This window comes from Hyalella azteca, unplaced genomic scaffold (genome assembly GCF_000764305.2).
Source record: "Hyalella azteca isolate HAZT.00-mixed unplaced genomic scaffold, Hazt_2.0.2 contig3354, whole genome shotgun sequence".
Classification (NCBI taxonomy): domain Eukaryota; kingdom Metazoa; phylum Arthropoda; class Malacostraca; order Amphipoda; family Hyalellidae; genus Hyalella; species Hyalella azteca.
The window spans coordinates 52,179-78,902 of record NW_025933605.1 but is presented as its reverse complement, the minus strand read 5'-3'; the positions used below and the strand labels follow the sequence as shown (position 1 = coordinate 78,902).

At 38.6% G+C, this 26,724-nt stretch overlaps 3 protein-coding genes across 7 annotated transcripts in view; all 3 read left to right on the top strand.

Moving 5' to 3' along the window:
- Positions 1-458: 458 nt before the first annotated feature.
- Positions 459-5,024, top strand: LOC108669419 (serine/threonine-protein phosphatase 6 catalytic subunit). The gene is made up of 8 exons (XM_018156748.2): positions 459-711; positions 1,072-1,167; positions 1,351-1,558; positions 2,008-2,087; positions 2,322-2,427; positions 2,754-2,918; positions 3,199-3,390; positions 4,033-5,024. Exons 1-7 carry the CDS (start codon positions 643-645, stop codon positions 3,387-3,389), a joined length of 915 nt encoding a protein of 304 aa, XP_018012237.1. The 5' UTR covers positions 459-642; the 3' UTR covers position 3,390; positions 4,033-5,024.
- Positions 5,025-9,970: 4,946 nt separating this feature from the next.
- On the top strand, positions 9,971-20,783 carry LOC108669404. 3 transcript variants are annotated; one of them, XM_018156724.1, is made up of 8 exons: positions 9,971-10,013; positions 11,467-11,554; positions 13,312-13,508; positions 14,305-14,482; positions 15,904-16,030; positions 16,597-16,778; positions 17,770-17,820; positions 20,645-20,783. In XM_018156724.1, the coding sequence occupies exons 2-8, from the start codon at positions 11,512-11,514 to the stop codon at positions 20,749-20,751; spliced, it is 885 nt and encodes a 294-aa protein (XP_018012213.1). In that variant the 5' UTR covers positions 9,971-10,013; positions 11,467-11,511; the 3' UTR covers positions 20,752-20,783. The 3 variants fall into 3 exon arrangements, with proteins under 3 accessions (XP_018012213.1, XP_018012214.1, XP_018012216.1); XM_018156725.2 differs by having other exon boundaries at positions 9,990-10,009; XM_018156727.2 differs by lacking the exon at positions 9,971-10,013 and having other exon boundaries at positions 11,429-11,554; positions 17,773-17,820.
- A 1,970-nt stretch (positions 20,784-22,753) lies between these two features.
- Positions 22,754-26,724, top strand: part of LOC108669415 (PH and SEC7 domain-containing protein) — a 29,060-nt gene continuing 25,089 nt past the window's right edge. For 2 of the 3 annotated variants that reach the window (XM_047879580.1, XM_018156741.2), the window contains exon 1: positions 22,754-22,938. The gene's annotated coding sequence lies outside the window, so the exon portion shown is untranslated. The remainder of the gene's footprint in view (positions 22,939-26,724) is intronic. The other variant, XM_018156742.2, reaches the window with a different exon arrangement.

Sequence of the window (26,724 nt, the reverse complement as noted above, 5' to 3'; positions counted from 1 at the left end):
ATTGGAGATAGCCTATAACTCCTAAAGTTATTATCCGATCATCATGAAACTTCACATTCAAACGTAAAATGTAAAAATAAAAACATTTTACTTCTATGAATTTTTCGAAAAAATTGATAGAAAACGTGATATTCATAGAAAACGGAAAAATAACGGTTACTATAGAAAATCTATCTCCTCCCACAAATATCGTCCTACAACATCCAGACACATATCATTCGATTCGTAAAGACCATATCTATCGACTCTAACATCACTTTTTTCATTTTCCACCTAGTTTTTTTTTTCGAAATCATTTTTTGACGCACAGGGATGATTCTGGTACCGTTGAATGCGTTGAAAAGTGAGCTTTAAGATGAGCCCAAAAAGTGGAAAACGCCAAAATTGAAAATTTTAGGTTAGACGGTCCCCTTAACATTGAGATTGAAAATTTTCACGATCAAGATGCTTATCTCACCCAAAGAATTGCTTAGAATCTGCCTGTAGCAAACCATCAGGTCACCAACTTACAACTTAGTTCAAAACATTAGTGACTCTTCTAATGCATTTCTCATGTCCCAGGTTTAATTGTCCATATAACTGTTGTATGCAAAGTAATAAATCCTGACGTGGTGGAATTTTGTTTAATTCAATACTGCAATCATGGCTGATATTGATCAATGGATTGAGATCACCAAAGACTGCAAGTATCTTCCTGAAAATGACTTGAAGGTGAGACCATTGAGCCTCTAAATGTAACTACTATAAAATTTTAAATTTTTAATTATTGAAATTATGACAAAGTTTAATGTAATATGATTGTTTTGCTATTGATTTTCATAGTTTTTAATTTCATCTCATTAATGTTATCAAATGTTAGTATCAGATGTCTCAAGCCTATCATTTGATTGCTAAACATTTTGCCTTAACATACTATTGCTAAAGATTTCTCAATATTGCTTTATTTTTTCAACATCTGTATCATTTTTGTAAATTTTGCTATTATACATATTTTTTGTATTGTATATATTACACAAATTAAACTTATTACATTTATGCTAAAGTTGGTAATGTTTGTTTTGTGTTCATCAGCTCCTCTGCAGTCTGGTATGTGATTTGCTGTTAGAGGAGGGAAATGTGCAGCCAGTGTCGTCTCCCGTCACTGTGTGCGGTGATATACATGGCCAGGTGTGTGTCCACATCATAGGTTAAATGTTTTGTTATCAAATATTGCAATGACATTTAATCTTAATCCCTGTATTTTAAAGTGTCAAAAATGTTAAAAATTTAAATGGTCATTAAACAGCCTTGAATAAATTGTCCAGTTAGTTATTTTTTATTATTAATCTAATGGTGATTATTATTTTTCAGTATTATGACTTGGAAGAACTTTTCCGGACGGGGGGGCAGGTGCCGGACACAAACTACATATTTATGGGAGACTTTGTGGACCGAGGATATTATTCCTTGGAGACCCTGACTAGGCTGCTGGTCCTCAAAGCCAAGTGGCCCAACAGGATTACTTTACTGCGTGGCAATCATGAGTCACGGCAAATCACACAGGTCTACGGCTTTTATGGTGCGCCCTGAGCCCTGAGACTTGCTCAAGTATAGTATATATCTCTAGCTTCTCTGTAGTATTAGGGCAGGCCCTTGCCAGTGCTATTTCACTTTAGCTGTTATCCTCAATATTGGTAGTTGTGGGCTAGTAAAGCATTACTCATTCACTGCTACTCTGTTCCATGCTTGGAAGATATTTTAGCATTTCAATCAAGTCGTCACCTTGTATATCCATGGCCTTTGATTAATGCCAGCAGGAAACATTCTAGGATATTAGCATAATGAAATATGTGAATTAATATTTGTTCACCAAAATATCATGGATCCATATGATCCATCCATGTTTCTCCTATGAGCTGTTAGTAGAATTGTGACAACTGAAAATAGCAAATGTCAGACCTGTGTATCTCAATTTGCATATTATCTAATATTTTTTATCATTTGTATTTATAAATTTTATCGTTTCAGACGAATGCCAAAACAAGTATGGCAATGCCAATGCCTGGAAATATTGCTGCCAAGTATTTGATCTACTCACAATTGCAGCAGTGAGTTTACTACCCCTTAGCTTGATATTTTTTGGGATACTTGTATATGGAATTCAAAACCTTTATAAAGTTTTTAACAATATCTCTATTGACGTAAAAACTGTTGCTAGAGTTGCTTTCATGGAAATTTTTTTTTACAAATACAGAAGCTTGATGATTAAGAAATGTAAGTATCAATTATAGTTGAATGTTTCAGGAAAGGACTGCCGGTCTTGTCATTCCATCTACTTGCAGATCATAGATGAAAAAGTTTTCTGCGTGCATGGCGGATTGTCCCCAGAGATCAACACCCTCGACCAGATACGCACCATTGATCGAAACCAAGAAATTCCTCATAAGGGTCAGCAATAGCTAACAGTTGTGCACGAACAATCACTAACATTAGATTCATAGCTACAGTTTACACTCGGACATGAATTGTAGAGTAATGTTATTTACATTCCTATACCAGTTGCAAAAATAATGTAGGCCATATCTTATACTACGTAGCAAGCATTTCCTTTTCGTGCAGAGTTAAATTTTATTGTCAATCTTATAAATTGAACCAGATCCCTATAATCTATTATATATTGAATTAGAAGCACACTACCATCTGATTATTTAATTAGAATCAAGGTACCGTCTAACTGATTGAGGTTCTGAAATAAGTTCATAATGCATTTCCAGGCGCCTTCTGTGACCTGGTGTGGAGTGATCCCGAGGACATGTCCAGGTCCTGGTCCACGTCCCCCAGAGGGGCTGGTTACCTCTTCAGCGAACGCGTCGTGCAGCAGTTCATGGCTGCCAACTCCCTCACCCTCATGTGTCGAGCACATCAGCTAGTTAATGAAGGTGCTAATCCTTGCCAGAGTAGGTGCAGGAGACATTGGTAACCTTATGCTTTGTTTTATTCTGACTCCATATTTCATACCCTCTGTTGAAGTATGTGTTGACGACGCATTTGTTGCCCGAGTACAACCATGCTGACACCACAGTTGTAATCCCATGATATGTTTTATGGCGGTATTACTGTTGTACTACTACTGTACGTAACACCGGCACTACTGTTGTGACCGGTGTTACGTTATGTACAGTAACCTTATTTGCAATTCCGCGTTGTTGTTATGTGCAGGCATCAAGTTTTTGTTCAACGAACAACTGGTGACTGTGTGGTCGGCGCCCAACTATTGCTATCGCGCCGGTAACGTGGCTGCCATACTCTGCTTTACGACAGCCGAGATCCGACATGCCAAGCTTTTCAACGCCGTGCCGGACGACAAGCGTGTTATCCCGCCCGTTCACACTACGCCATACTTCCTCTGAGGTACGGCGTGTACGATTTTTGTTGCTTGAAGTGCCATATTCTATAGTACTTCGAGGTGCGGGTATGGAAGTACAGGAGGAAGTTACAGGAGATGCGAAATTAGAGATGCCCAGAAGGCTGCATCCTCCACATTAAGGCCCTTATAGATAAAAAACCAGAGCAGTGAGATTAAAAGAGGACAGGCTTGGAGTGGGTCTCTGCTCTTAATGCAGGATGGGCTGAATGTGCGCTTCACATTCAAGTTAAAGACGATAGGAGCGACAATTGATCGTCCGCCGAGCTATCAGGGTGAGGTAACGAGGCTTCCCAGGTTGCTAGGCTTCCAAGATTTTTGCTCACTGCAGCCTCACTTTAGCATCGCAGGTGGACACTGCTCGGTGAAGTAATGTTCTCAACTCCACATTTCCGCCCGCTTGCAAAATACTGACTACCAGCCAGTGGGCCACCTTTTGGCGAAAACGGGACTGGCTGATCTTGTATTATAGATCTGTGAAGGGAGAACAAATAATATAAATGATAGAGACAAGTATAAGTTTGATACAGCCTCTTATGTTATAAGGGATCCCTCATGAAAATCCCTTATTAACTAACACCTGTAAGTGGTGTCATAGCGCGCATTTTTAGAAGATTTTTCTCCCACAGGCGGTGAGCTACTTCCTCCTACAGGCTACTTCCCTCTTAGTGTGTCAAGACCGCCGTAAATAGTTGTGCCCAAGTGCTGACCCGGATGCCTTCGTCGGAAAAACTAAAAACCAAGTCACGCGCCCTCGCCTGCACCCATCCAACTTGCCCAACGGCTATGGGCTGCCTGCTCTGATGTAGTGTAGCGATGTGATCACATGCTGTGCTGGAATAGTTTACTTTACCATGGGTTATCAAGCAAAGTATCAAATTCTAGAGCGGTAACATGTTTGGAATAATAACTACAGGGCAGAATCTATGTCTACCTTCATTGAATTGAAATTACTTTCTGATTTGATTCAGGGGAAGATTGTTGTTTCATCTGTGGTCTTTATTATGGTGATTTTTATTGCAGGAAGGGTGTGTATATTTGAATTTAAAAATATACATTTTTCTCCATATTTGTTTTCGTGCCGGATCGCTCCTGCGTTCTTATTGCTACAATTGAAAGTTGTAGTATCCATTTCTTGTATGTTATTTAACGTCTTAACCTTTGCATGTTATTGAACGTCTTATCCTATCACATTATTGACAACGCATTACAAAATACATTACATTAAATTATTTTGTGACAGGAGTTACTTGAAATATTTAGTCTCGTGAGATGGATTATCATTTCGTGGAAAGGTAGAACCAATGTTCTACTAATAGAATTGAGCGAGACATTGTCAAAATAACGCCGCTCATGCTCCATTGTGTAACGCGATCAAGGGCTTATCAGTGCTACGTACAATGTCACTATTTGGATACAATGTTCCATTCATTTTTTTTGCTGTGCGGTAGGTGTCGAAAGGCTGTTGACAACAGTAGTGTCCTGTACACTTGGTTACTTGCTTCTTCCCTATTACTTCAATTTTCGTTTTCTTTTCTGATTTTCTTCCGATTTACTTGTTTATTTGTATTGGTGACTCGTATGGAACAATTATTTATCATTATTAAACCTTGAAAACATTTTAAGGCTTCATATTTATCCCCGATCTCATAGTATGAAGAGTTTTCCGTTCTCGCTTATGTCATCAACAGATTAGCCTGTGCTCCTGCAACTCAGTTCCACGCTGAAAATAAACACTGGTTCTGAGTTTGCGCGTTGGTATTCGTCGACGTGCTGCTTCTTCTATTTTTGGAGTAACCCACATTTTTTCAATTCCATTTCAAAGAAATGAATGCCTTGAATATCTCACAAAGCCACACCACTCTTTTTGCATTGGGTTCCAGTGATAATGGTAATCCACAGCTTCGTATCCCATTGCCTATCCCAGCTCTAATGAACGTTAAACTCGCGTGTCGTGCATCTTGTGAAAGCCATAGACATAGAGGATTGACTTCCAGCAGCCCAGTACCTCGCTGTGTCATGTATACCATTGCACTTTTGATACCGTAGCTTTGGTAATGGAAATGCCGGTAATGTATCACATTCATTATTCAATTTCTAAACACTGCGGCGAGGTAGATGCAAGGGTCACAGAAACGAATTAGATCATGGATAGGTTATCCTCTATGTAAATTCGTTCTTTTTTGACATTGTTGTTCATTCGGTATATGCGGATGCCCAACCATTGCATTTGATATTTCACGAGAATATTTCATAATAATAAGTCGTACATACCATCGTTACAATGAGTGCTTCCCACCTGATCCAGATGCTATCAATTTTGAGGAATAAGATCGGTCTAGTTATGATTCCGTCCCGTCAGTGCAAAGCATCTTCCTTCCTTAAGGAGCAAGCGATCGTCGGATCTTTTAACAACAGCTTTGTCGGCGCTTTAGAATTGGCCTGGTGTTGCCTGCCACTCATTCTTGTACATTCTGTCACTTGTTCACAGGAGATCTCTGAACTGTCCCTTACACCAGATCTTTTCAAACTGACATTCGTTTGAAAAAGCTACTGGTCTATCTAAAATGAAGTGTAGGTGTCGAAAAAACGCAAGGAAGGTTTTTCTACAGGGTCCGCCATATATATGGCAACGCATGTTTTTTTGTTATTTCTCAATAAAACAAACAAGTGTATTGTTTTTATTGGATGAGCTAGTAGCCAAGAATTACCTAAACAATTCTTAGACATATTTATTCTATATGACCACCCTTTTTTAATGATGGCCTCCAATCTACGCAGGAAAGCTTCAAGTCCCATTCTCGTGTTAATTTAGACCAGTGGTTCCCAAAGTGGGCGATATCGCCCCCCTAGGGGCGATGGAACGATTTTGGGGGGCGGTAAAGAAGAAGAGGGTGATAGGGGGGCGATATAGGGGGCGGCAGTCCGAAGTCGAAGTCAAGAGTTCGAACGTTTGTTTGACGATTTGTACACAACACGTGCAGCACATGACTCCCAGCGATGGTTTTTTCACCCAGATCTGTTTTTAGCGCATTTGCTCATTTATGGAAAAAATGCACTATTGTGCTCGCGATGTCCGTTCGTCTGTCCGCCTGTCTGTCCGTCCGTGACTTCACGTTTTCGTCGACGAGAAAATGCGCTCTCTGTCACTCACTGCAGTGAGTACTGAGTTATATTTTTTTAACCTCTCCTGGGTTTAGGTCTCCGACCAATTAACGGCCGGACTCGCGGCCGGTCTCACGGCCAATTTCCAAATTCAGTGATCAAGGAATATCTCTCAAACTAATGAACTTAACTCGATGAAACTCGGTACACGCATTCATTAGGACCTTACGGTAATTTAAAGCTCGTGAAAATTTTTTGAATTTTGCCTTCAATTGTTTTTGCCATAGTTATATGGCGATACGGGCCGAAATTCACATTGATCAAGGAATTCTTTCCAAACTACTGAACAGATTCGAACGAAATTTTGAATTTACAGTCCTAACTACCGAACGGTGATGTTTAGCTCCAGAAATTTTTTTTCGATTGTGCCTTCGTTCGCGAGTTTCATTCGTGATTTAAACAGCAATACGTGCTTAAATTCGCGGTAATCAAGAAATTCCTTCCAAAACTACTGAATGGATTTGAACGAAATTTGGTATTTAAATACCTAACCTCAGCAACGGTGATGTTTAGCTCGATACAATTTTTTTCGTCTTGCCTTCGTTTGCGAGTTATACAACTATACGTAAACGGCTCTCGGTTAAACCGGCCGGTAGAAAAGCCGGTCGTTCCTCCTACATCTGTATAACTCGCGAACGAAAGCAAAATAAAAAAATTAATAGCTCGCCACGAGCTAAACATCACCGTTGAGAGGTTAGGTATTTATATACAAAGTTTCGTTGAAATCTGTTCTGCAGTTTATAAGATATTTCTTGATCGCCGCGAATTTAAGGACAAATTATCCGGCGATACGGACCGAATATAAGGAAGTGTGAAATCATGAATGACGGTGAAATGAAAAAAAAACTCGCAAACGAAGGTAAAATAATTTAAAAGCTAAAAAATCAACGCTTAGTAGTTAGGAATCATCCTTGAGATCATCCTTGAATTCGAGATCATCCTTGATCTCGAATAAAATTCGAAATTTCGTTCAAATCTGTTCAGTAGGTTAGAAGAAATTCTTTGATCACTGCGAATTTCGGCCTTTATCGCAATATAACTCACGAATGAAGGCGAAATTTAAAATTTTTTACGAGTTCAAAATCAACGTTAGGTTCTGATGAATATATGTTCCAAGTTTCCTTATGCTGCGTTCATTAGTTTTGGAGATATTACTCGATAATTGAATATGGAGATTGGTCGTGCGACTGGCCACGAGTCCGGCCGTAAATTTGCCCGAGACGTTCTAGGTTTCTAGTGCTGAAACAGTTAAAATAGCTTAAAAACATATTGGTTCACTAAATGGGGTTCTATTTGTGAAATACACATTTGTGTTTAACATTTATCTATTATCCTACTCTCTAAAATAGCCCACACAGAAAAGTCGAGAGGATTCAAATCAGGGCTTCTTGAGGGCCATACATTTTTGCTAATGAACGCTGGGATGTGACCCTGAATCCAGTTTTGGGTTATGTTTGAGCCATGTGATGGGGTAGAGTCTTGTTGAAAACTCCATGGTGAGCCGTTGAAGTGTTTACGGGCCCAAGGTAACAACACAGCTTCCAACTTCTTCACCTTCAAGCCGGCCACAACACACACAGCTTCCGAAATGTCCGAAATGTATCGCTGACTGTTCAATTTCACTCCTGAGGGGACAAAAACGAGTGGGGAACTCCCAGTGGCGGTTACCGCGGTCCAAACCATCACGGACATAGGATTTTGACGTCGTGTTGCTGTTCTGGTTGCCACAGATCCATCCAGACTCCAAACTCTGTCATTTTGACGGTTAACGCTTTGTACAATGTCAAATTTTATCTCATCACTGAACACCAAGTTGGGCAGCGTGCCATCCTCAATGAGATCCAGAATGTGCTGGCATCTTGCGAGCCTCATTCGTTCATGACGGCCTGTTAGTTCATGCCTTGTTTGCATCTTGTAAGGGGAGGTTTTGAGGTCATATTTGAGGACTCTACGCGTTGATGTTTGGCTGACTCCTGCTCCTGCAGCCAATTTTGCGCTGAGCGACGAGGGTGTCTCCTCAACTTCTCCCTCATGTTTTTGACCAATTGTTTTGTTCGGTCACTTCGTTTCCTTCCATGACCAAGTCGATTGCATGTTTCACCAGTTTCCTTAAATTTTTTACCACCTTCCACACAGTTTCACGACGAATTTGGAGCTTTTTTGCAATGACTGAATTACTCTCGCCCTTTTCATGAAGGGTTACAATTGCATTTCTATCTACTGCCATAAGTAATAATAAATTTCGACACCTTAGACTTCTGCAATATAAAATAGGTGAATTAATAGATTATATTAAGCTTCATTATAAAAGAAAAGTCTCCTAGAAACCAATTTATTTTTTATAGCAAACATCCGTTGCCATAAATATGGCGGACCCTGTACCATAGATTTCCTGAGTCAATAGTTAAATAGTCAGGAATGAATTGCATATTACGAATCCTTGTTTTAGGTGGCATAAATGGTTGAATTTTGCACATTTTTTAGTCACAATGAACTTTTTCTTCTGATTGTGATGAAATTTGCTTGTTGAAATTGAATATTTGACTGCGTCATGAGGTTCTTTAGTCCAGTCCGATGCCCCGCGCGGGATGTATCGAAAGAGGCAAGTTTGCTCATACAGCGCTGTTTACGATCAAGTCTTATCATTATAAAGGCAATTTTTTTCATTTACGTCATTTTAAATCTTGTTCGCATAATTTACTAGAGATTGAGAAGCAGGTCAAGCTTGATTGGACATGCTTAATTAGAAAAATTCAATTATTAGGAGCTAAATTTTGGCTACATTCATATCAAACTAATAAATGCGTGTTTTCCAGTGAATATACTTTACTAGGTGACTAAATTAAAAACGTACTAACTAAAGCGGTGTTAAAGAGCAGCTGAGGAACAGCCGTGCTACACAAGCCCAGTTCCTTCAAATGCATATACTCGTATAGACATGAGAACAATGAAAAATATTACTTTCGTGTTACCTTACGGGGAAGGAAAGGAATCAAAATAATGTATGTACTAGAAGTAAAGTAAGTTCATTTCAGACGGATTTCTTGTGTTCATTCCAGCCGTGCTAATGACAGCTAAACGAACAAAGCGAGGACTGGGGTTGATGCATATAATCCACGGAGTTTACTCGTACTATTTAAATTACTTTCTTCGGCTGCTTTTGTGTCTCCAACTTTAGCATAGCATTGCATAGCAATACCGGCGTTGAAGAATAAGTAAATTTGCAGATAACACTAATCGTTTATTTTCGTGACTGTAAGCGTCAGTTTGACTTATATTAATGACCGAGATGACAAGATTGAGCGGAAAGTTGAGCGCCATGACTCAGGTGGCATAGAGACTTGTCTAGTGCCAAAATCGGCCTGCTGGGCGGGGTGCAGCGTGCATCTGTCTTGCAGTTGGCAACTGACGGTGCAATGGTAGCTACCTGATGGTGCATCGGTAGGTAGGTGATGCAGCAAAGGCTGGTAGCTGACGATACATCGACACACTTGCATCGGTAGAAAGTTGACGGGACGCTGACAGGCAGTTTACAGTACGTGCATTGGAAGATTCAATTTTGCATCGTTAGACTGTTGACAGTACATCGCCAGCAGCTACAGGTGCTTCAGCAGGCAGTTGACTTATCGGTAAACAGTTGACGGTGCACCGGGAAGAAGTGCATCGCTTGATAGTTGATGGTGCATCAGCAGATATTTGACGGTGTATAAATTAGCACTTGATGGTGCATCAGCTGATATTTGACGGTGTATAAATTAGCACTTGATGGTGCATCAGCAGATATTTGACGGTGTATAAATTAGCACTTGATGGTGCATCAGTAGATATTTTACCGTGCATCAGTATGCAGTTAACCGTTTATCAGTCCTGGACCAGCGCTAGTTCGCCTCATATGAAATTATTAAAATTATTATCAATATAAAATTAAATTAAAATTATTCATATGAACGTTTTTTGCACGTTCATTTATATTAATTGTTTGTTTATTTTTTGTATTAATGAACCAAATGAGTCATTAATAATAATAGCCATCAATCATAGTGTATGCCACCATTATTAGAGGAGGGGGTAGTTGATTTTCTTCTTCCTTCTTCCGAGGTAAAATGAAAGTTATTATGTTGATAACTTAATTTAAAATAAAATTTACTAAAATGGTAGCTTGCTAAACACAAAAATATTTTATACCACCGAACGAAGTTAGCACGAATCACTTCCTTAAGAGAGCGATTGTTGACACGGAAAATAAGGTTTGTGTGTGCAGGAATATTGCAACAACTGCACGCAACAGCTAGGGTGCAGTGAGAGGTTATTTATAGCCAGGGGGTGTGGAGGCATACAAGTGTTTTATGATGAAGATCTTACCTGCTACAACACACATGGCAACAAGCGGTCAAAAATGATGAGCTGCAAGATGCTAATTAACCTGGTTTTACGTAACGCAAAGCGAGCAAAATTTCTCTCAAAGTTCGGCATGACCTGGGCTAGTGTTAGCGTCGTGTGTGGGGTGCGGCGAGTCGCGCGCGGGTGATGTGGTGGCTGAAAATAGCGTCCGTTCTCAGTTGCACTTTAGTCTTCTTGACGGATTTCACGCTAAGATACAATACATTGTTCTTCCTCATTTAGTCCGTTAATTATGATGAATGAAAAAAAAATTCAGTCGCATTGTACTAGCTAGTATTTGATTTCTTGACGTGCGATACCCAAGACTCGAATACACATTTTCGCTTTGTTGATGACAACTCACCTTCAATATTTCCGATTTCAACTCTAAATTTCAATTTTCAAATTTCAAAATTTCAAATTTATTTATCTTACATTTTCAATTTCAACGTAAAATACTTCACTGATTTATTTACTTGCAGAATTTAACTGATTTACAATATTTGTGTCCAGAATAGACGAACCGAGAATCAAACGACAAATAGTGTCAGGGCACCGATAGAATGATTACCTGCCTGCTGGTCTTCATGGCGTTCGCCACCTCTGGTAAGTTTGATTAAGCCATTTATCCCAAGCTGATTATTGAAATCTTAAAGCAAGTATTTCAGGGATTTGTTTTTGAGTTAAGGATAACCTTGAAACCTTCACTGATGTGAATACTTGCGCTACTACGGGTAACTGTGAAACAGCTGAAGAAAATGCCTTTTTAGAATCTATACTAGTAGCTCTGAAGGAGCAGCAGGTATTAACATGATTCGGAAATTCGTCACACAGAGCAGTTTCTTCCGAAATTGGTTCAGATGACGTTCATGTTCAGACCATTTCTTTTAGTAAACCTAGAAGTAAAGTTTCTGGCTATAATTTTTTTCATTTGATGACATATATAACATCTAATTAGTCCGGAGCTTATGTAATGTCAATCCTGGTCGTGAGTAGCCGGCGGATGGTCGACGCCCACACGCGGTGGTTTACATTCGCACACGACTGCTAATGGCGCCATCGATCGTGCGACTATGCCCCATGTCAATACTTCACTCTTTCAAAGCAACGAAAACCCCAAGTTATTTCACTATATCTTTATCGTAAATATTTCAGAGACCAGCTCCGTCATCAGCCAAACAAAAATTATTAATAAATATTTCTACATTGAGAGAACGCTGTATATACTAATAAAATATTAAAACAAAAGTACCGAATAGATACGAGCTAAATGCGGGATGTACAGAGTGATTCACGGAAAATTCCTGTTTTGTCTTTCGCGTCCATCAGGCAGATGATGCAGGAAAAGAATACAGCGCGATGTTCAATGGATCTTCAGAGACAACATTTTGCTTAGCGCCTCATCTCCTTGAGAGGTGACCTTCTTTGGCCGGCACGATCCCCCGATTTGGCTCCGTATGATTTTTTTCAATGGGGTTATCTTGAATAAATTGATTACAATCACCGTCCAAAGACCATACCTTATTTGAAGAACAACATACCCCTAGCCATCGCCAACATACCCATCAAAATGCTTCAGAGAGTTGAACGGAACTTCGAAAATCGACTAACTGAATGTATTGACAATCGGTGCTGTCATTTGTCTAATGTCATCTTTAAAACTATATGATAAAAATTCAGGTAATGTATTTTTCAATAAATTTTATATTGTAATGATATCTTTAATAGTTCTATCTTTATTGAGCTTTAAAATCGGGAAGTTTCTGTGAATCACCATGTAGGACACTATTCAATTATGAAACACCTCTTTCTTCTTTAAATGGAGTCAACGCCGTTGTAGTTTTGTTGAGTTTGCCGTGTGACAGAATCTCTGAGAGTCAATTAACGCTCTTCAGCCGGATATATTAACATAAAAACAGACTCAACTTTTCAATTCAGCGATAAAATTTTCCAATAAAACAATCACACTTCTTTGCAAAAATAATACACTTTACTTGTTATGAAATTTCATTCTTGTAGTAAAAAATTTGGTAAAAGTAGCACATTTGTGATTATTAGTTTTCGCTACGTTTTTCATTGGAAACATGTAATTAAAGAAGTAACCGTCCAAACCTGGATACCATTTACTTGGAATGATTAATTTTTTTTCTTGTAAACTCTAGAAAAATATTACGCAATTGCACCCTCACCAGCTAGGGAAGTGTAATCAAAATAGACCAATGGCGTTATTATAAACAATTTTTCTTCGTGGTTGAATTGCTGATTTCAACTAAAAAACAATTTCCTTATAAAAAACCTGTACCTACTTGGACAGGCCTTTTCATTGTAGGCAAGAATTCGTCCTTCTAACGGACCCATTTCAGGGGTAACAGCAATAATGATGGAAGCGACCGGCCAGGTGGTGGCCGTCGAGAACGGCACGGTCTCGGCCGTAGTGCTTGACTGTCCGTACTCTTTGGGCCCCGACGACCTCAACGGCTTGGTACTCAAGTGGTTCTTCAACCACTCCGACCAGCCAATCTACACCTGGATACTTGACGGCGATATAGACGAGCCGCAGGTGCTTACAAGACTAAGAAATTCGTAGTGGAAGTTCCAGTATCTTTAAGTAGAAATTGAGTGCTAAACTAGCTTTTTCCAACACACTCTTTTCCAACACAGGGACTCTTTTTCCAACACAGGTCTAGAACATAGAGGAAAACTGACTTTTTATTATTTTAAGATCTAGTTTTTAGCTTATTGTGATATCATCCTATTTAGTTTCAAACAAATGTATTGAACTGTCATGGCAACCTTGGACGTTTATAGATTTGTCATGCACCAACTGTACGAATAGCATTGCGGTTTTATTACTTGAGGGTATGGCGCAATTCCCGTAAAGCGTTTCCTATGAACATTAAAATATTGCTGCGGGACTTTCACTTGCGGAACGATTAAATTAATTAAGTGTGCATTGGTTTTGATTAACTGAGGCTATTATAGCACTTTTTATTATGATTTCAAGTGAAATATGGGCATTTTTGCACCCGTATTTTGAGTTCTACTTACTTCCCATGAATCTAAAAAAGTTATCTCAGTCTCATGCATGATTTTTTAAACATTGCTACTAAATTGATGAGTTCTGAGTAAAATTTAGGGCAAAGAAAGTCACATGGAACTCCGAGTTTCATAATTATGTTGATTAACGATTTCCTTCTGCTAAAGATATTCACTGAAATAATCCTCGTGAAAATAATCTGAATGAACCAACAAGCATCGAAAAACATTTAACTTTTCAGTGTAACTAAGCTCATTTTGATAAATAACCATTTAAATAGAAAGAAACCTGCTACTTTAATGCACACAAACCCCTGCAGGTGTCGGGGCTGCCCCCGGGTACGGTGGACACCTCCTACAAGCACCACGAAGACCCTCGACACCGTCACCGCGCCCTCCGTCTGCTCGCCCCAACCCCCGCCTCATCAGGCGACTACACCTGCGTCGTCTCCAGCCACTACGACGAGAAGACGCACGTCGTTCCACTCATGGTTTACGGTGAGCGTGACGTGTTTGTGTCAAGGGAATTGGTCATAGTCGTAGTATACGGTGGATGTGACGTGTTTGTGTCAAGGGAATTGGTCATAGACGTAGGTTATGAATATAAGCCCTATGGTAAGTATACACGCAATAAATCTTACATAGTGCTGAAAGGTACGATGCCAGGTTATTGTAAAGTTTTTATCAAAGATTATATTGGTACGGCCAATAAGGCCAATATAACTTCACGTTCGAATTTTTTGGTTTTCATGCCAATCTTTGTATGAAACTTGGGCGATTAGGGACCCGCTCGCGAATCCACGAAAATCAAAGTCCAAACTGCAAAGATGAATAAATACTAGTTTGAGATACAAGTCAAATAGAGATTTGACTTAAGGCTAATAATCATGACACCCTAGCTGCAGATGTAAGAATAGCAGATTGATACGCTGGATTGTTGCTTAAGTCTAGACGAACGCATATCATCAAATAGACAAGAGATAAAACTTCCAATTTACATTTACTTGTGCACGAGTGATTGTTCTTCTCTCTAAAGGTGGGTCAAGTCACCATGAATAAACTTTTACGAACAATGCACGTTAGTTTCCGTAGTTTACCTCCATAAATACAGAACAGAGGTTTAGTACGATGGAGGTTCCTCCGTCCCATCGACGTGGCTGTACTAGTGCTCCCGAAGCTCTCTCTATGAGGTCGCCCAGACATGAGTAAAGCTAGCATAGTCCGCCGTGGCCTATTCGCTGCCCGAATGACAGCCCCGCCAGCCATCGATCGCTACGTAATTCTCTAATTATTCAAAGAGATGATTGAAACCTGATGAATAGAAATTACATTGGTAAAATCATCTTGACGCGAAGGGAAGAACGAAGGTTGCCGATCAGAGTGAAACAATACAGGTCCAATGCGTACGTACTGCCACGAGAGACTGACAGCAATAGAATGCTTGCCGGGGGCCCTGGATACCGGGGGGTTGGATACCGGAATTGACGGGATAGGCGCGGACGGGTTTGGTTATTCAAAGCCGTAACTAAAGAAAGTGTGAGAAGTTACGAAACCGTTGCGAGTGATTCTATAATTAATCATAAAATACGACACTTATCATTCTATGCAATCATGTTAGAATTGAAATTGGAACACCTTTCAGAAAATTTATAAGGGAACTGCTTAAGCTATGAAGCTCACTATAGTTGAAGGTAGAATACCTTCGGTTTTCAGCAATCTATGTAGTGGGAGTAGCGAATTTGAACTCAAACCGCTTGATGCTGGCGCGTGAGTCATTTTAACAAGTTAAGTGCGGCTATGTGTATTCAGGACGTATTTCATATCTGTGGTACCACCCAACGGTGGGTGGTACCACACTTAATATGTTAATTCATACGAGTTTGAATCATTTTATTTCTACTCCACCATTTTGTTTTCAGTGTTGCCATTGAAATTGGAATTTTCCGTCGAGGAGACGACATCAGGCAACATCACAGTGTCATGCAGCGCAGAACCCGCGTACCCGGAGCCTCGCCTGCAGCTCTACGTGCAAGTGGACGATGTGAGGTGGGCTCTGCAGATGTCAATTGTTTGCAGAATAAATATTTTTTCATTGCTTTGCTTAAAGGTATTCAATTAATTCCAACAGAGGTTTGTTTTAATTATGCAAGCCTAATTTTGAAAAAAATCCATAATTTGACACTAACTCCATATTTTGTTTTAATTTCGATGCTTTTTCCAAAAAAAATTGCCAGCGCGCTGTCAATCAAGTAATAAAAATGGAATGCACATTCAAAAACAATTTTTGTTACATAGTGACAGCGTAAACTAGCACTTCTGGCACTCTCTGATTTTCAAAACGCAACTAAATAATGATTAATTAGTGTTAACGCACTCACAGTAGGATAACGATATAGGCTAGTTTATTTCAGATATTATAATGTACTAACAACAAGTTTGCTTATATATTGTCTGAATTTAAACCAAGATCTCTATTACAGCGTTCGCATATCCGAGAACGTTTTCATAACTCATCACTTTTGATTTCGGGGCTTTAGGATAAATTCTCTTACAAATATTTCTAGGATTTCGTATTTCACAATCCACATACCAAATTTACACTTTGATTTCAGAGAGCCACTGAAGACAATCGCTGATCGCGAGACCGTGTATGAGGATGGCGTGTACAACACGTCGCTGCGTGTGGAGCTGCCGCTCCAACACCTGGAGCTGTATGGGGACGCCAGCCTCATTTGTGAGCTCCACTTCCCACACACCAACGTCTCCATGCAAGAGTCCATCGACCTCAGACCAGGTAATTAATAAATTGTAAACGTAGCTTTAAAGCGCTAAAATTATTATGGTTTAGTTCCTGACTATTACAACTAAATAAAAAATGTAGTTATCTCTAGACAAAGCCATAAGGGTTATGAAAACATTAATTTGATTGCGACTCGTAATCGAATGACAATGCAAGCACCATAAAAAATCAACTTCGGTTATGGTAAACGGAGGAACGGTTTTCGCGGAATGGTGAACGAAATTATTGTTCCTGTGGAGAACCAGACAACTTCCACGTACTTCCTAATGAGTAAACGATCCAGATGTCGTATTTTCCGTGTTGCTGAGCATCATAGTTTAGTTGCCAACAACTGTAGTTCTAATTATAGTGACATAACTGAACTCTATTTCTTTTTCTATATAATTGTCATAAATCTTGTAGTGATGTTCAACGTCAATGTTTATAACATCCTCTACGTATCATGCATATGGTATATCTCAAACTATTTTCCAATAAATAATATAATTTTTCAATTGCATGCTTATTGCGACCTTTTTTTCATTTTGAAATTTAATTTTTTGCTTTAAAATTAATTAAAAAAAGGTAAAATAACCGTTTTTGACATTATCGTATTTAATCACATTATTTTGTACTATTGACGTTCTCTCTAAACCTATGAAGGTTTAAAAATTATTTACACGCAATACATCTTCCATTGCAATATTTAAGAATTCAAAGTATAGATCTACATTCTGGTAAGACTCTCTCTTATCGCTTCATGTTCTAAAGCACGTTTGTCTAGACGTTTATTTGTATCAACAGCAATGACCAAGAATAGAAAAGCGTATTTATTACCGAGGCCAACTACGTACTGCTTCGATATCGTTGTTTAAATTCCATTCTATACTATCTCTCTAAATTCGATTTATTTCTCATCTAACTTGAATGTTTTAAGTTGTATTCGTTTCTTTTGCATGATTGATTCTTGAACCTAACTTCCTGTCTTGACTCTGTGGCCGACAAGCAGAGGTTGAGGAAGAGGTCAGTCAGGCGGACTCTCCGGCTCTCCGAGCAGGTACGGTGTGGCATTTTCTTGAGATTTGATCTGTCATGGTTTGACTGCTTTGATATCAATGTAAAATTACGGGTGATTATATTCTGTTTGCATGTTGCGTCCTTCGTTGTGGACTAATTTTTCGATGAATTCCGTTACACTTGTTACACTTGCCAAGACATTTGACAGCGTTCCGCTTGAGGGGCTGTTGCGTAAAGAGAACTCTTTGGGAATAGAGGGAAACGTACTCCAATGGATCAGAGATTTTCTAGTAGGTAGGCGACAACGTGTCAGTATTAACGGAACCGTGTCAGACTGGGCATCAGTGCGCAGTGGCGTGTCTCAAGGAAGTGTTATTTGGCCTGCTTTATTGGTTGCTTATATAAACGATCTACCAGAAGTAGTGTCTAGCGTGTGCTCAAAGTTTATAATACAGTGAAGGATGCGTCAAATAAAGCGCAACTGCAGGATGATCTTGATAGTTTAGTTGACTGGGCTGATACGTGGCAGCTGCGGTTTAACGCTTCGTTCTCACATTGCCGGTTAAAGGGCCGGAAGACACCCGGAATCGATTCCTGGGGTACCGGTTATCAAACTGGAGATCCGGGAGTTCCTAGAATTCCTGGAGGGCGTGGCCATAATCCGGTTTGGTCGGAAAATTATTCAACATGTTGACTAATTTTGCCGGTACGCCAGGAACCATAAAAATCCGGGACCCAACCTGCTCTTCCGTTGCTATGTGAGAACTCAACCGGCACGGCCGGGGGACCAGCCTGGGGTACCGGGAGGGGTGAAATTGACCAAAAAAAAAAAAATCCGGAAACTCTGGAAATCCACAATATTATTTATCAAAATTCACTTATCAATTCTATAGCAATTCTGTTGTCTTGTAAAGCCTTGGCCATGTGTACATACTCTCCCATTATGTTGACAGCCTCTGTCAATATGGTTATCCTCTGTGTCTGGCTTGCCATGATGTTGCCCGATCTGTTGTGCTGCTTGAAATGATGAAACCATCCACACACCTGGATTTTTTATAGGAAACAGGGGAAGGGGCGGGCCTAAATTTGCATAACTTACCTGGAATACCGTGAAAAAAGCCCGGCCTACCCTGTTTTTACTGCAGTTCTTACTGCTCAAACGGCTGTACCTGCTGTTTTACCGTTTTTTTCCGGGAATTCCGGCGATCTACCTGGAAATCCGGGAGGCATACGGGACTTCCGGCAGGCTCCCGGGAGTACCGGGAATACGTTGACAGCCGGTATTGCAGGATCTCCCGGCTGCTGAAGCCGGATCTCCCGGATATCCGGCTCTTCCGGGAAACCGTCCGGCTCTTGCGGGACAGCTACCTGGAGGGCCTTAGCATATTAAGGCCTGCCCCTTAGCATATTAAGCCCTGCCCCATATACCATGCCACTGCGGGTCATGGGCCCATAGCGGGTTTCTCGCTAAGTATGGCAGATATTGGTCCGTGTTCTCTACCGCCGATCGATAGTTTCACTAGGATGAAGTGTACGGATTTACGTTTTGCTAAGTGTTTGCGTTATTACGTTATTTGTGAACAACTATTTTAGTCCAGATAACTTTTTTGCTGCTATATAAAACTGTTTTCGATTACTGTAGATGAAGCTTTTGAAATTACAGTGAAATATATTTTAAAAGTAATATTTAAAGGGATAATTTTGAGATCAAGTTTAGACTATTAGCTTTTAAAATAAAATGTTGACACGATATAAATTGAAATGATACCTAGTGGGGCAACGGGCCCACGCGTGTCACGGGGCAAAGCGCCCATGGTGAAGTCTTGTGTTATACATCATTAGATTTGTCTCAATGACCTTTTTAAACTATGACTAGCTTTTTGAATTACAAATTACACTTCATAGCAAACAGAGATCAGTAGCTGCCGAAAAATTATTTTCTACTTTTGAGTCCACATGAAAAACGTGGTCTTTAAAAATTTTTTTTATACATTTTATATGACCCCTTATCGAGTTATTGATTCTTGCCTTGCCAAAAATTGATTTCAGTCAACACCAATGAGCCAAAAGTTTATGAGTTTTTATGGTGTTGGCTGAAATCACGATTAGGTACGAATTCCCTGCACATAATATCTGGATTATGGACGAAACTGGAACGAAGTTTTTTTTCTGATCAACTAAATACAGTATATTTTTCTAGTCAAGGATACATTTTTTCATGTCAAGGTCGAACTTTTTATCGCAAGGATATATTTTTCAAGCCAAGGATATATATTTTTATGTCAATGCAATATTTTTCTACACGTCAGTGATAGATTTTTTAAGCCAAGAGTATATTTTTTGAAGTTAAGGATATGATTTTTTGAGTTGTTAATAAATGAATGAATGTCATATTTTTTTATGAAATTTTTCTTATTTTAACTGTAAAGTGTTGTTTTATCATTTTTAAACGAAAAATATGCAATTGTGGTAAAGGGACCAAGGGTGGGCGCATTGCCCCAAGTCCATGGGCCCATTGCCCCAGGGGTGGGGCAATTGGTCCATTTGACACTTTTTACAAATAATGTTTCATTAAAAATTGAATAACTCTATAGGCGTGTAATTCACATCATGCATTCCTCATTAGTTGTACCTTTAAACAAAACAAAGAACCACTCGTATCAATTAAAACTTCATCAAAAATTTAGTTTAAAAAAGGGGGGAGGGGGTGCGCTGCCCCATGTTGCTCTACTATGCTATACTATATTATACTATACTATACCAAGCTATACAGATTTTTTCCCTTGAAATTAATTACTGTCTGTATGAGCCCCATCATCATATGTTTATTTGGTGCTCGAGTAAACCCCGTTTATCCCGTGCAGTTGTTCATCTAGGTTCGACCCCGAGTGCGGCCTCCCGGCAGGGGGTAGTCGGCATGTCGGTACTGGGGACTTGGATCATCTGCACACTCGGGTCTCTCCTCTGCTAAAGCACCAAGTCTTCCATGTGAACATAGAAAAATGCAATTTCCACTGAGAAGCAGAGTCTATCTTTCGAAACTGAACAATTTTCCCTTACGAAAATCATAGTCTCTTCTCTGATAACTAACAGCCTTCACACAAGAGAAGGCTTGGAGGTTTCTTTGTCAAAAATACCGTAAAAATTTATATTATTATTTTACTGTTTAATTTTTTCCCTGTTGGTGAACGACAATTACAGATTGGGGTTGATCGTAAACTCGATCTTTCCGTTTCTGACTGCCTTAAAGAGATTAGCGACTAAGAGAATGTAAAAAATTAATATTATAACAGTTAATTTAACAAATTTCGCCCTGACGTTTTTAATTCGCAGTCGTAATAAAATGAGCATGACAAGTAATGGAGCAATATACCTACTGAGGACCATCACGCCGTTGATCCACGGTTCAATATTTATCCATGAATTGTATGGATAATCCACGCAAAAGCTCGACCATGCATCATCGTATCCTTATAAGATCACCTCCGAGTATGAGAATACAGCGTTTAACTAAACAATTTATACATATGGATAAGCTGGAATAGATCCTAGTGTTCTTAATATTAATAATGTAATGTAACTTCACCTTCGCATTCTTAATGTAACTATCATAATGAAACTTCTCATTTTATTAACAAAATTTTAATTCATTTTCATTAATTTAAGTCACATTGATCTGCATGACGTAGTTCCACAGTTCCAGAACGTCAATCAAGGCCTTAATCTATAAAGGTTTCGCTCATTAATCTTATTTTAAAGTGACCGTCGCGAACTATCATTTTATTCCTGATTATAACAACGAAAAAGTATTATTATCAATCATCGCAATAAATGAGACTCAGGAACAAGGAAATTTTTATTTATTCGACACAGCACCTAAGTTATCATTTTAGATATTGCAACTGATGTAATCGCAGATGTAGGGTCAGGCATTGCCTTGGCAAGGATTTATTTACATTGGAAAATTAACTAGCGGGCAAAATATCAGTGATCTCGAACACCATCTAATCTCGCTCACGCTTTCGCGCACTGACTGGCGTTGAAATTTAAACAGACCTTTTATCGTTTTAAAGCGAATGAATTTCTAGGTTTTTTTGGTAATTTTTAATTTGAAGTAAAAAGTTATAAATAATTTATTTTTTAAGCAGTTAAATCGACATAAGTTGAAGGTGTCAGGAGTTTGTAGGCAACGTTTTATAAAAAATATTTACAACAGTTACGAAGATATTTCATGAGCACTTCAAACTTTTTAAGCCTGTTAGAAAAACAAAATACGGAAATGTTTGCCAACCTTGACTACCGGGTAAGCTGGTAACAATTAAAATGTTACTTGTGTTGTCAACTTGTCGTCGGGATATAAATCAAATGATCGAGGCACGCGATGCTGATTTTACTCGATAAATATTCATTTATTACATTTTTTGTATATAAGAGAATTTTTTGTAATTCTCTAACATAATGTCGTTTTCTTTACATTTGAAGTAATTGTTTACAAAACATCGTTCAGCAAACAACAAATTACTTCCCACCTATTAGACATTTCCTTAAAAAAATAAACTCTGTAACTTATTGCAATGCTCTTGATTAATTAGGCTTCAGAAAACCTTGATGTTGACGACTTTGACATTTTCCCTTAAACAAGTGTGATATTATATGATCACAATAACGGTAAATTATGGATGAATCAGATGATTGCTGACGAAATTGAACAATCAATTGATAAATTGAAAATTGATTCACAGGAAGATGAAGCTCTCAATTCTAATTCTTAGTGCCAATTTCTCGCTCGGTGCAAGAAATTGCAGTTGAATTGTTTTTTGCAATATCCAAAAATCCGTTTTTCACCGCTGTCCAGCTTTTAGATGCCCGTTGAATTGGAAGGCCTAGTAGGTTACTCTGGTCAGTCTGGTGTTCCGTGGTCTGTCGGAGTCGGACACAGTCGGAACTCGGAGCTGAGAATGGATGGGCTGAATCCAGAATGTAGAACGTAGAAGGAGTGTCTGTGAGACTGTGATTGAGAGGGGAAGACTGACTGAAGCTGGGAAATAATTCTGGGAACTTGGGAAGACATAGGCGGGTTGAATGATGAATTTGCGCCAGGTGAAAATGTCAACTCAGTGAACTCACAGTTCTCACTACTCAGTCACTGTCACTAGAGGTCAGTAGCCTCAGTAGTCACTACTCACTAGTGACTAGATGTCTAGATTAGAATGTAAAGACCTGACCTGAGTGGCCGTGAGGGTATACTATAAACTATATCTAGATTAATAATAAAATAAGATTATTACTAAAGATGGAGAAATTACATATGTACCTAGCTAAAGAAGCATTTTCACTGGGCTCTAATCAGTTAGTCTGTTAGTCTATTATCAGTCTAATTATTTACAACCCAATTTGGAATATCAGGCAGAAGTTTTAAAAATTCCATGTTAATTTGTTAAAACAACAGATTTATGATTTTTTAATTATAGGCAAAATGTTAGGGTAAACTCAGTATATTCCGTCACATTATGGACGCATCGAGAAATGAAAAACTATAAAAAATAACCGTATGTGTTACTCATTACTCAAGTTCTGTTTGCTTTATGTAACTCTCAAAACACCCAACACCGCACTAGCTATCAATAATAACTATCATGACTAGGGTAAACGCGGTATATTCCGACATCGTGGGTAATTCCGTCGCCTCTCTAGTTTTTCCTTTATATTAAGCTTTGTTTTAGTTCCATGCGTTCGTTGATGGTTGAAATGGTGACGTCATACATTTGTGCATCGAACTAATGCCAAAACACTAGGTCTTGGCCATCTAGCAGGAAAATATTGAGATCCAAAGAGAGACAATGCACACTACCAAGTGAGATCACCGAAAAAAGTGTCAAATTTGACAGTTGACCTTGCTCTACCAAATAGTGAATAACTGTTTTTATAGGAAGAATATTATGGTTTGAGACTTTTAAATACGTCTGTGAATATATTAGGAATCCTTTAAGTATACTTGTATTTGCTGATTTCAAGTCGTAAATAAATTAATAGATGATTAAGTTGAGAAATGGATTTAGACACATGAAAACTAATTTCGACACAACTTGAATTGGACACACACAGATCGTTCCAAGCTTTGTACAAAAATTGAAATTTGCTTAATTAAAAGCCTAATACTTGTTAATTAAAACGTAATTAAGGAGTGTTCAATATTCGTTAGTGTTCTAATTCAAAGCCGTGTTGTATCCCAATACAGCTCACACAGCAAACGGAATTTGTTCTAATTCAAAGCCGTGTTGTATCCCAATACAGCTCACACAGCAAACGGAATTCGAACACGTAGATGTCGGCATTACGTATCAGTTAAATTTGAAGCGCTGACGCAATACGACTCACCACGTGTTGAATATTGCCACACACAGTGATGGAATATAGGGATTTGGTAGGTTTCCATTCTAAAGGCTTTTTAATAAATATGGCAACATTTTGTGACGTTTCATCGTTGCTGACGCGTAGTCCGGTGTTTTGTGAGTCACGTGAAGCCAACAGAAGTTACGTAACGCATACAGTTTTTTTTATAGTTTTTCATTTCTCGATGCGTCCTTAATGTGTCGGAACATACCGCGTTTACCCTATGCGTCAGCAACGACAAAATGTCACAAAATGTTGCCATATTTATTTAAAAGCCTTTAGAATGCAAACCTACCAAATCCCTATATTCCGTCACTGGGTGTGGCTATATTCGGCACGTGGTGAGGCGTATTCCGTCCGCGCTTCGAATTCTACTGATACATAATGCCGTCATCCACGTGTTCGAATTCCGTTCTCTGTGTGAGCTGTATTGGAATACAACACGGCTTTGAATTAGAACACTAATGAATATTGAACACTACTTAATCACGCTTTTAATTAACAACTAATAAGCTTTTAATTAAGCAAATTTTAATTTTTGTACACAGCTTGGAATGATCTGTGTGTGTCCTATTCAAGTTGTGACGGAATTAGTTTTCATGTGTCTAAATCCATTTCTCAACTTAATCATCTATTAATTTATTTACCACTTGAAATCAGCGAATACAAGTATACTTAAAGGATTCCTAATATATTCACAGGCGTATTTAAAAGTCTCAGACCATAATATTCTTCCTATACAAACAGTTATTCATTATTTGGTAGAGCAAGGTCAACTGTCAAATTTGACACATTTTTCGATGATCTCACTGGGTAGCGTGCATTGTCTCTCTTGGATCCCAATATTTTCCTGCTAGATGGCCAAGACCTAGTGTTTTGGCAGGTTTGATGCGCAAATGTATGACGTCACCATTTCAACCATCAACAAACGCATGGAACTAAAACAAAGCTTAACCCATTAAAGCCGAGAATTATTTGGGGGATAATTCAATATTTTTTCCAGTTTGAATACTTCATTTAGTCATTGTTAATCTATTAAAACATTCATTTTACCGAAATTGCAGATGAATGCTAAAATATGGCCTGGCACCTAAGGTTGCCATTCGGCAGTAAGATAACATATATGAACTTCTATGCAATGTATGGTAATCTTATTGACTAGGGCCAATAAAACTAAATTTGCTATAGGTAAATTGAAATAATGAAACAAATATTTTGGAACGATAAATGATTTATCCATTCAGTATTTAAATCATTGATAAATTCATGAGAAAATGGGTCAATAACATTTATAATGGTAAACATCATCGATAATCATTGCTGCATAGAAGAATAAACATCGTATGGATAACTTTCATGCAATGTAGGTGATGAGCAATAATGCATAATTTGCATTTGCACACAGTCCTTCCTTTGCTGTGTGACGTTTTGCATATTTTGTTTCTCCTCTCACTATCCAGTAATCTGCTGTAGTTATCAGGACAATATTCTAAGAGGGTCCACACGATGCAAATTTAGAACCGCTTTACTTCCTGGCTGGGCTGAGTCTTTATGGTTCCAATAACAGCATCTCTGATGAATTTCAACCACTGAATATTGTTACTGCATGTATTGAAGTGTCTCCAAGCATTTACAGCTCAGGCACTAACTATGGTGGTGGCCCAGAAAAGGGACCACCACAATTTTTTGGAGTAAATTTTGGATCCAATAAGTTGCTAATTGTTGGTGAAACAAATCATACTAGTAGAGGCTTCTATGAGGCAGTTTAGTTTATCAAGAGAGAAGCAATACGGGCAAAAATACTCCCATGCTAGCAAAATTGATCTCATTACATGGCAGATTTTGTTGCTGAGCATATAATTTGCTCTGTTCACATAAATGGTTTATCCATTAGTTAGTACAAAAGTAATTCATTGCATGTAATGAGGTACTTTTCTCAGTCAGAGAGTACTGGATAGCATGTCGATCTTCCAAAAGTGCGGCATTGACGAAGTCATGTCATCTTTGCTCTATTTATAAACAATTACATTTTGTTTCTTTGAAGGTGGCTTTCCTTTTGTTCATTATCATCTTGACAACATGACTCATCAATATAAATCTGGGCAAATTATCAGGTTTACAGGTAACCTTATCATCAAAATCATCTGAATCCATGAATGATTCCGTATGAGTATTTTCCTTGGATGATAAATTACAAATAAAACTTCATTGTCATTTTTGGCCTAGTCTACCAATATATCGTAAACTTCTGTTAAAGTTCACTTGCAAATGAATATATGTAGATATATGTTATAAATATCACAATCAAACTTCATTAAAATATCTTTCTATCAACTGGATGTTAACTTATTTGTTATAATACATGTAGAACATGAGGTAGCCTTTTATCTCCGCATTCATGCAAGAATACAGTTTGCATGTCACAAATGCCGAGTGGCAACTTCAGTTGCCACTATATATGATTTAGCTTAGATTGTCTTTAATGTTAATGTTTAATGCCATTTATGAATTTTGTCTGATTACTAGGCTCCTAATCCATCATTTCAATGCA

Bases quoted from the DNA above. Each gene is read 5' to 3' on its own strand.
- LOC108669419 (XM_018156748.2), top strand. From the start codon at position 643: ATGGCTGATATTGATCAATGGATTGAGATCACCAAAGACTGCAAGTAT. The intron at 2,088-2,321 runs GTGAGTTTACTA...ATCTACTTGCAG, and splicing joins ATCTACTCACAATTGCAGCA to ATCATAGATGAAAAAGTTTT. The intron at 2,919-3,198 runs GTGCTAATCCTT...TGTTATGTGCAG, and splicing joins ACATCAGCTAGTTAATGAAG to GCATCAAGTTTTTGTTCAAC.
- LOC108669404 (XM_018156724.1), top strand. From the start codon at position 11,512: ATGATTACCTGCCTGCTGGTCTTCATGGCGTTCGCCACCTCTG. The intron at 14,483-15,903 runs GTGAGCGTGACG...TTTTGTTTTCAG, and splicing joins CGTTCCACTCATGGTTTACG to TGTTGCCATTGAAATTGGAA. The intron at 16,031-16,596 runs GTGGGCTCTGCA...CTTTGATTTCAG, and splicing joins GTGCAAGTGGACGATGTGAG to AGAGCCACTGAAGACAATCG.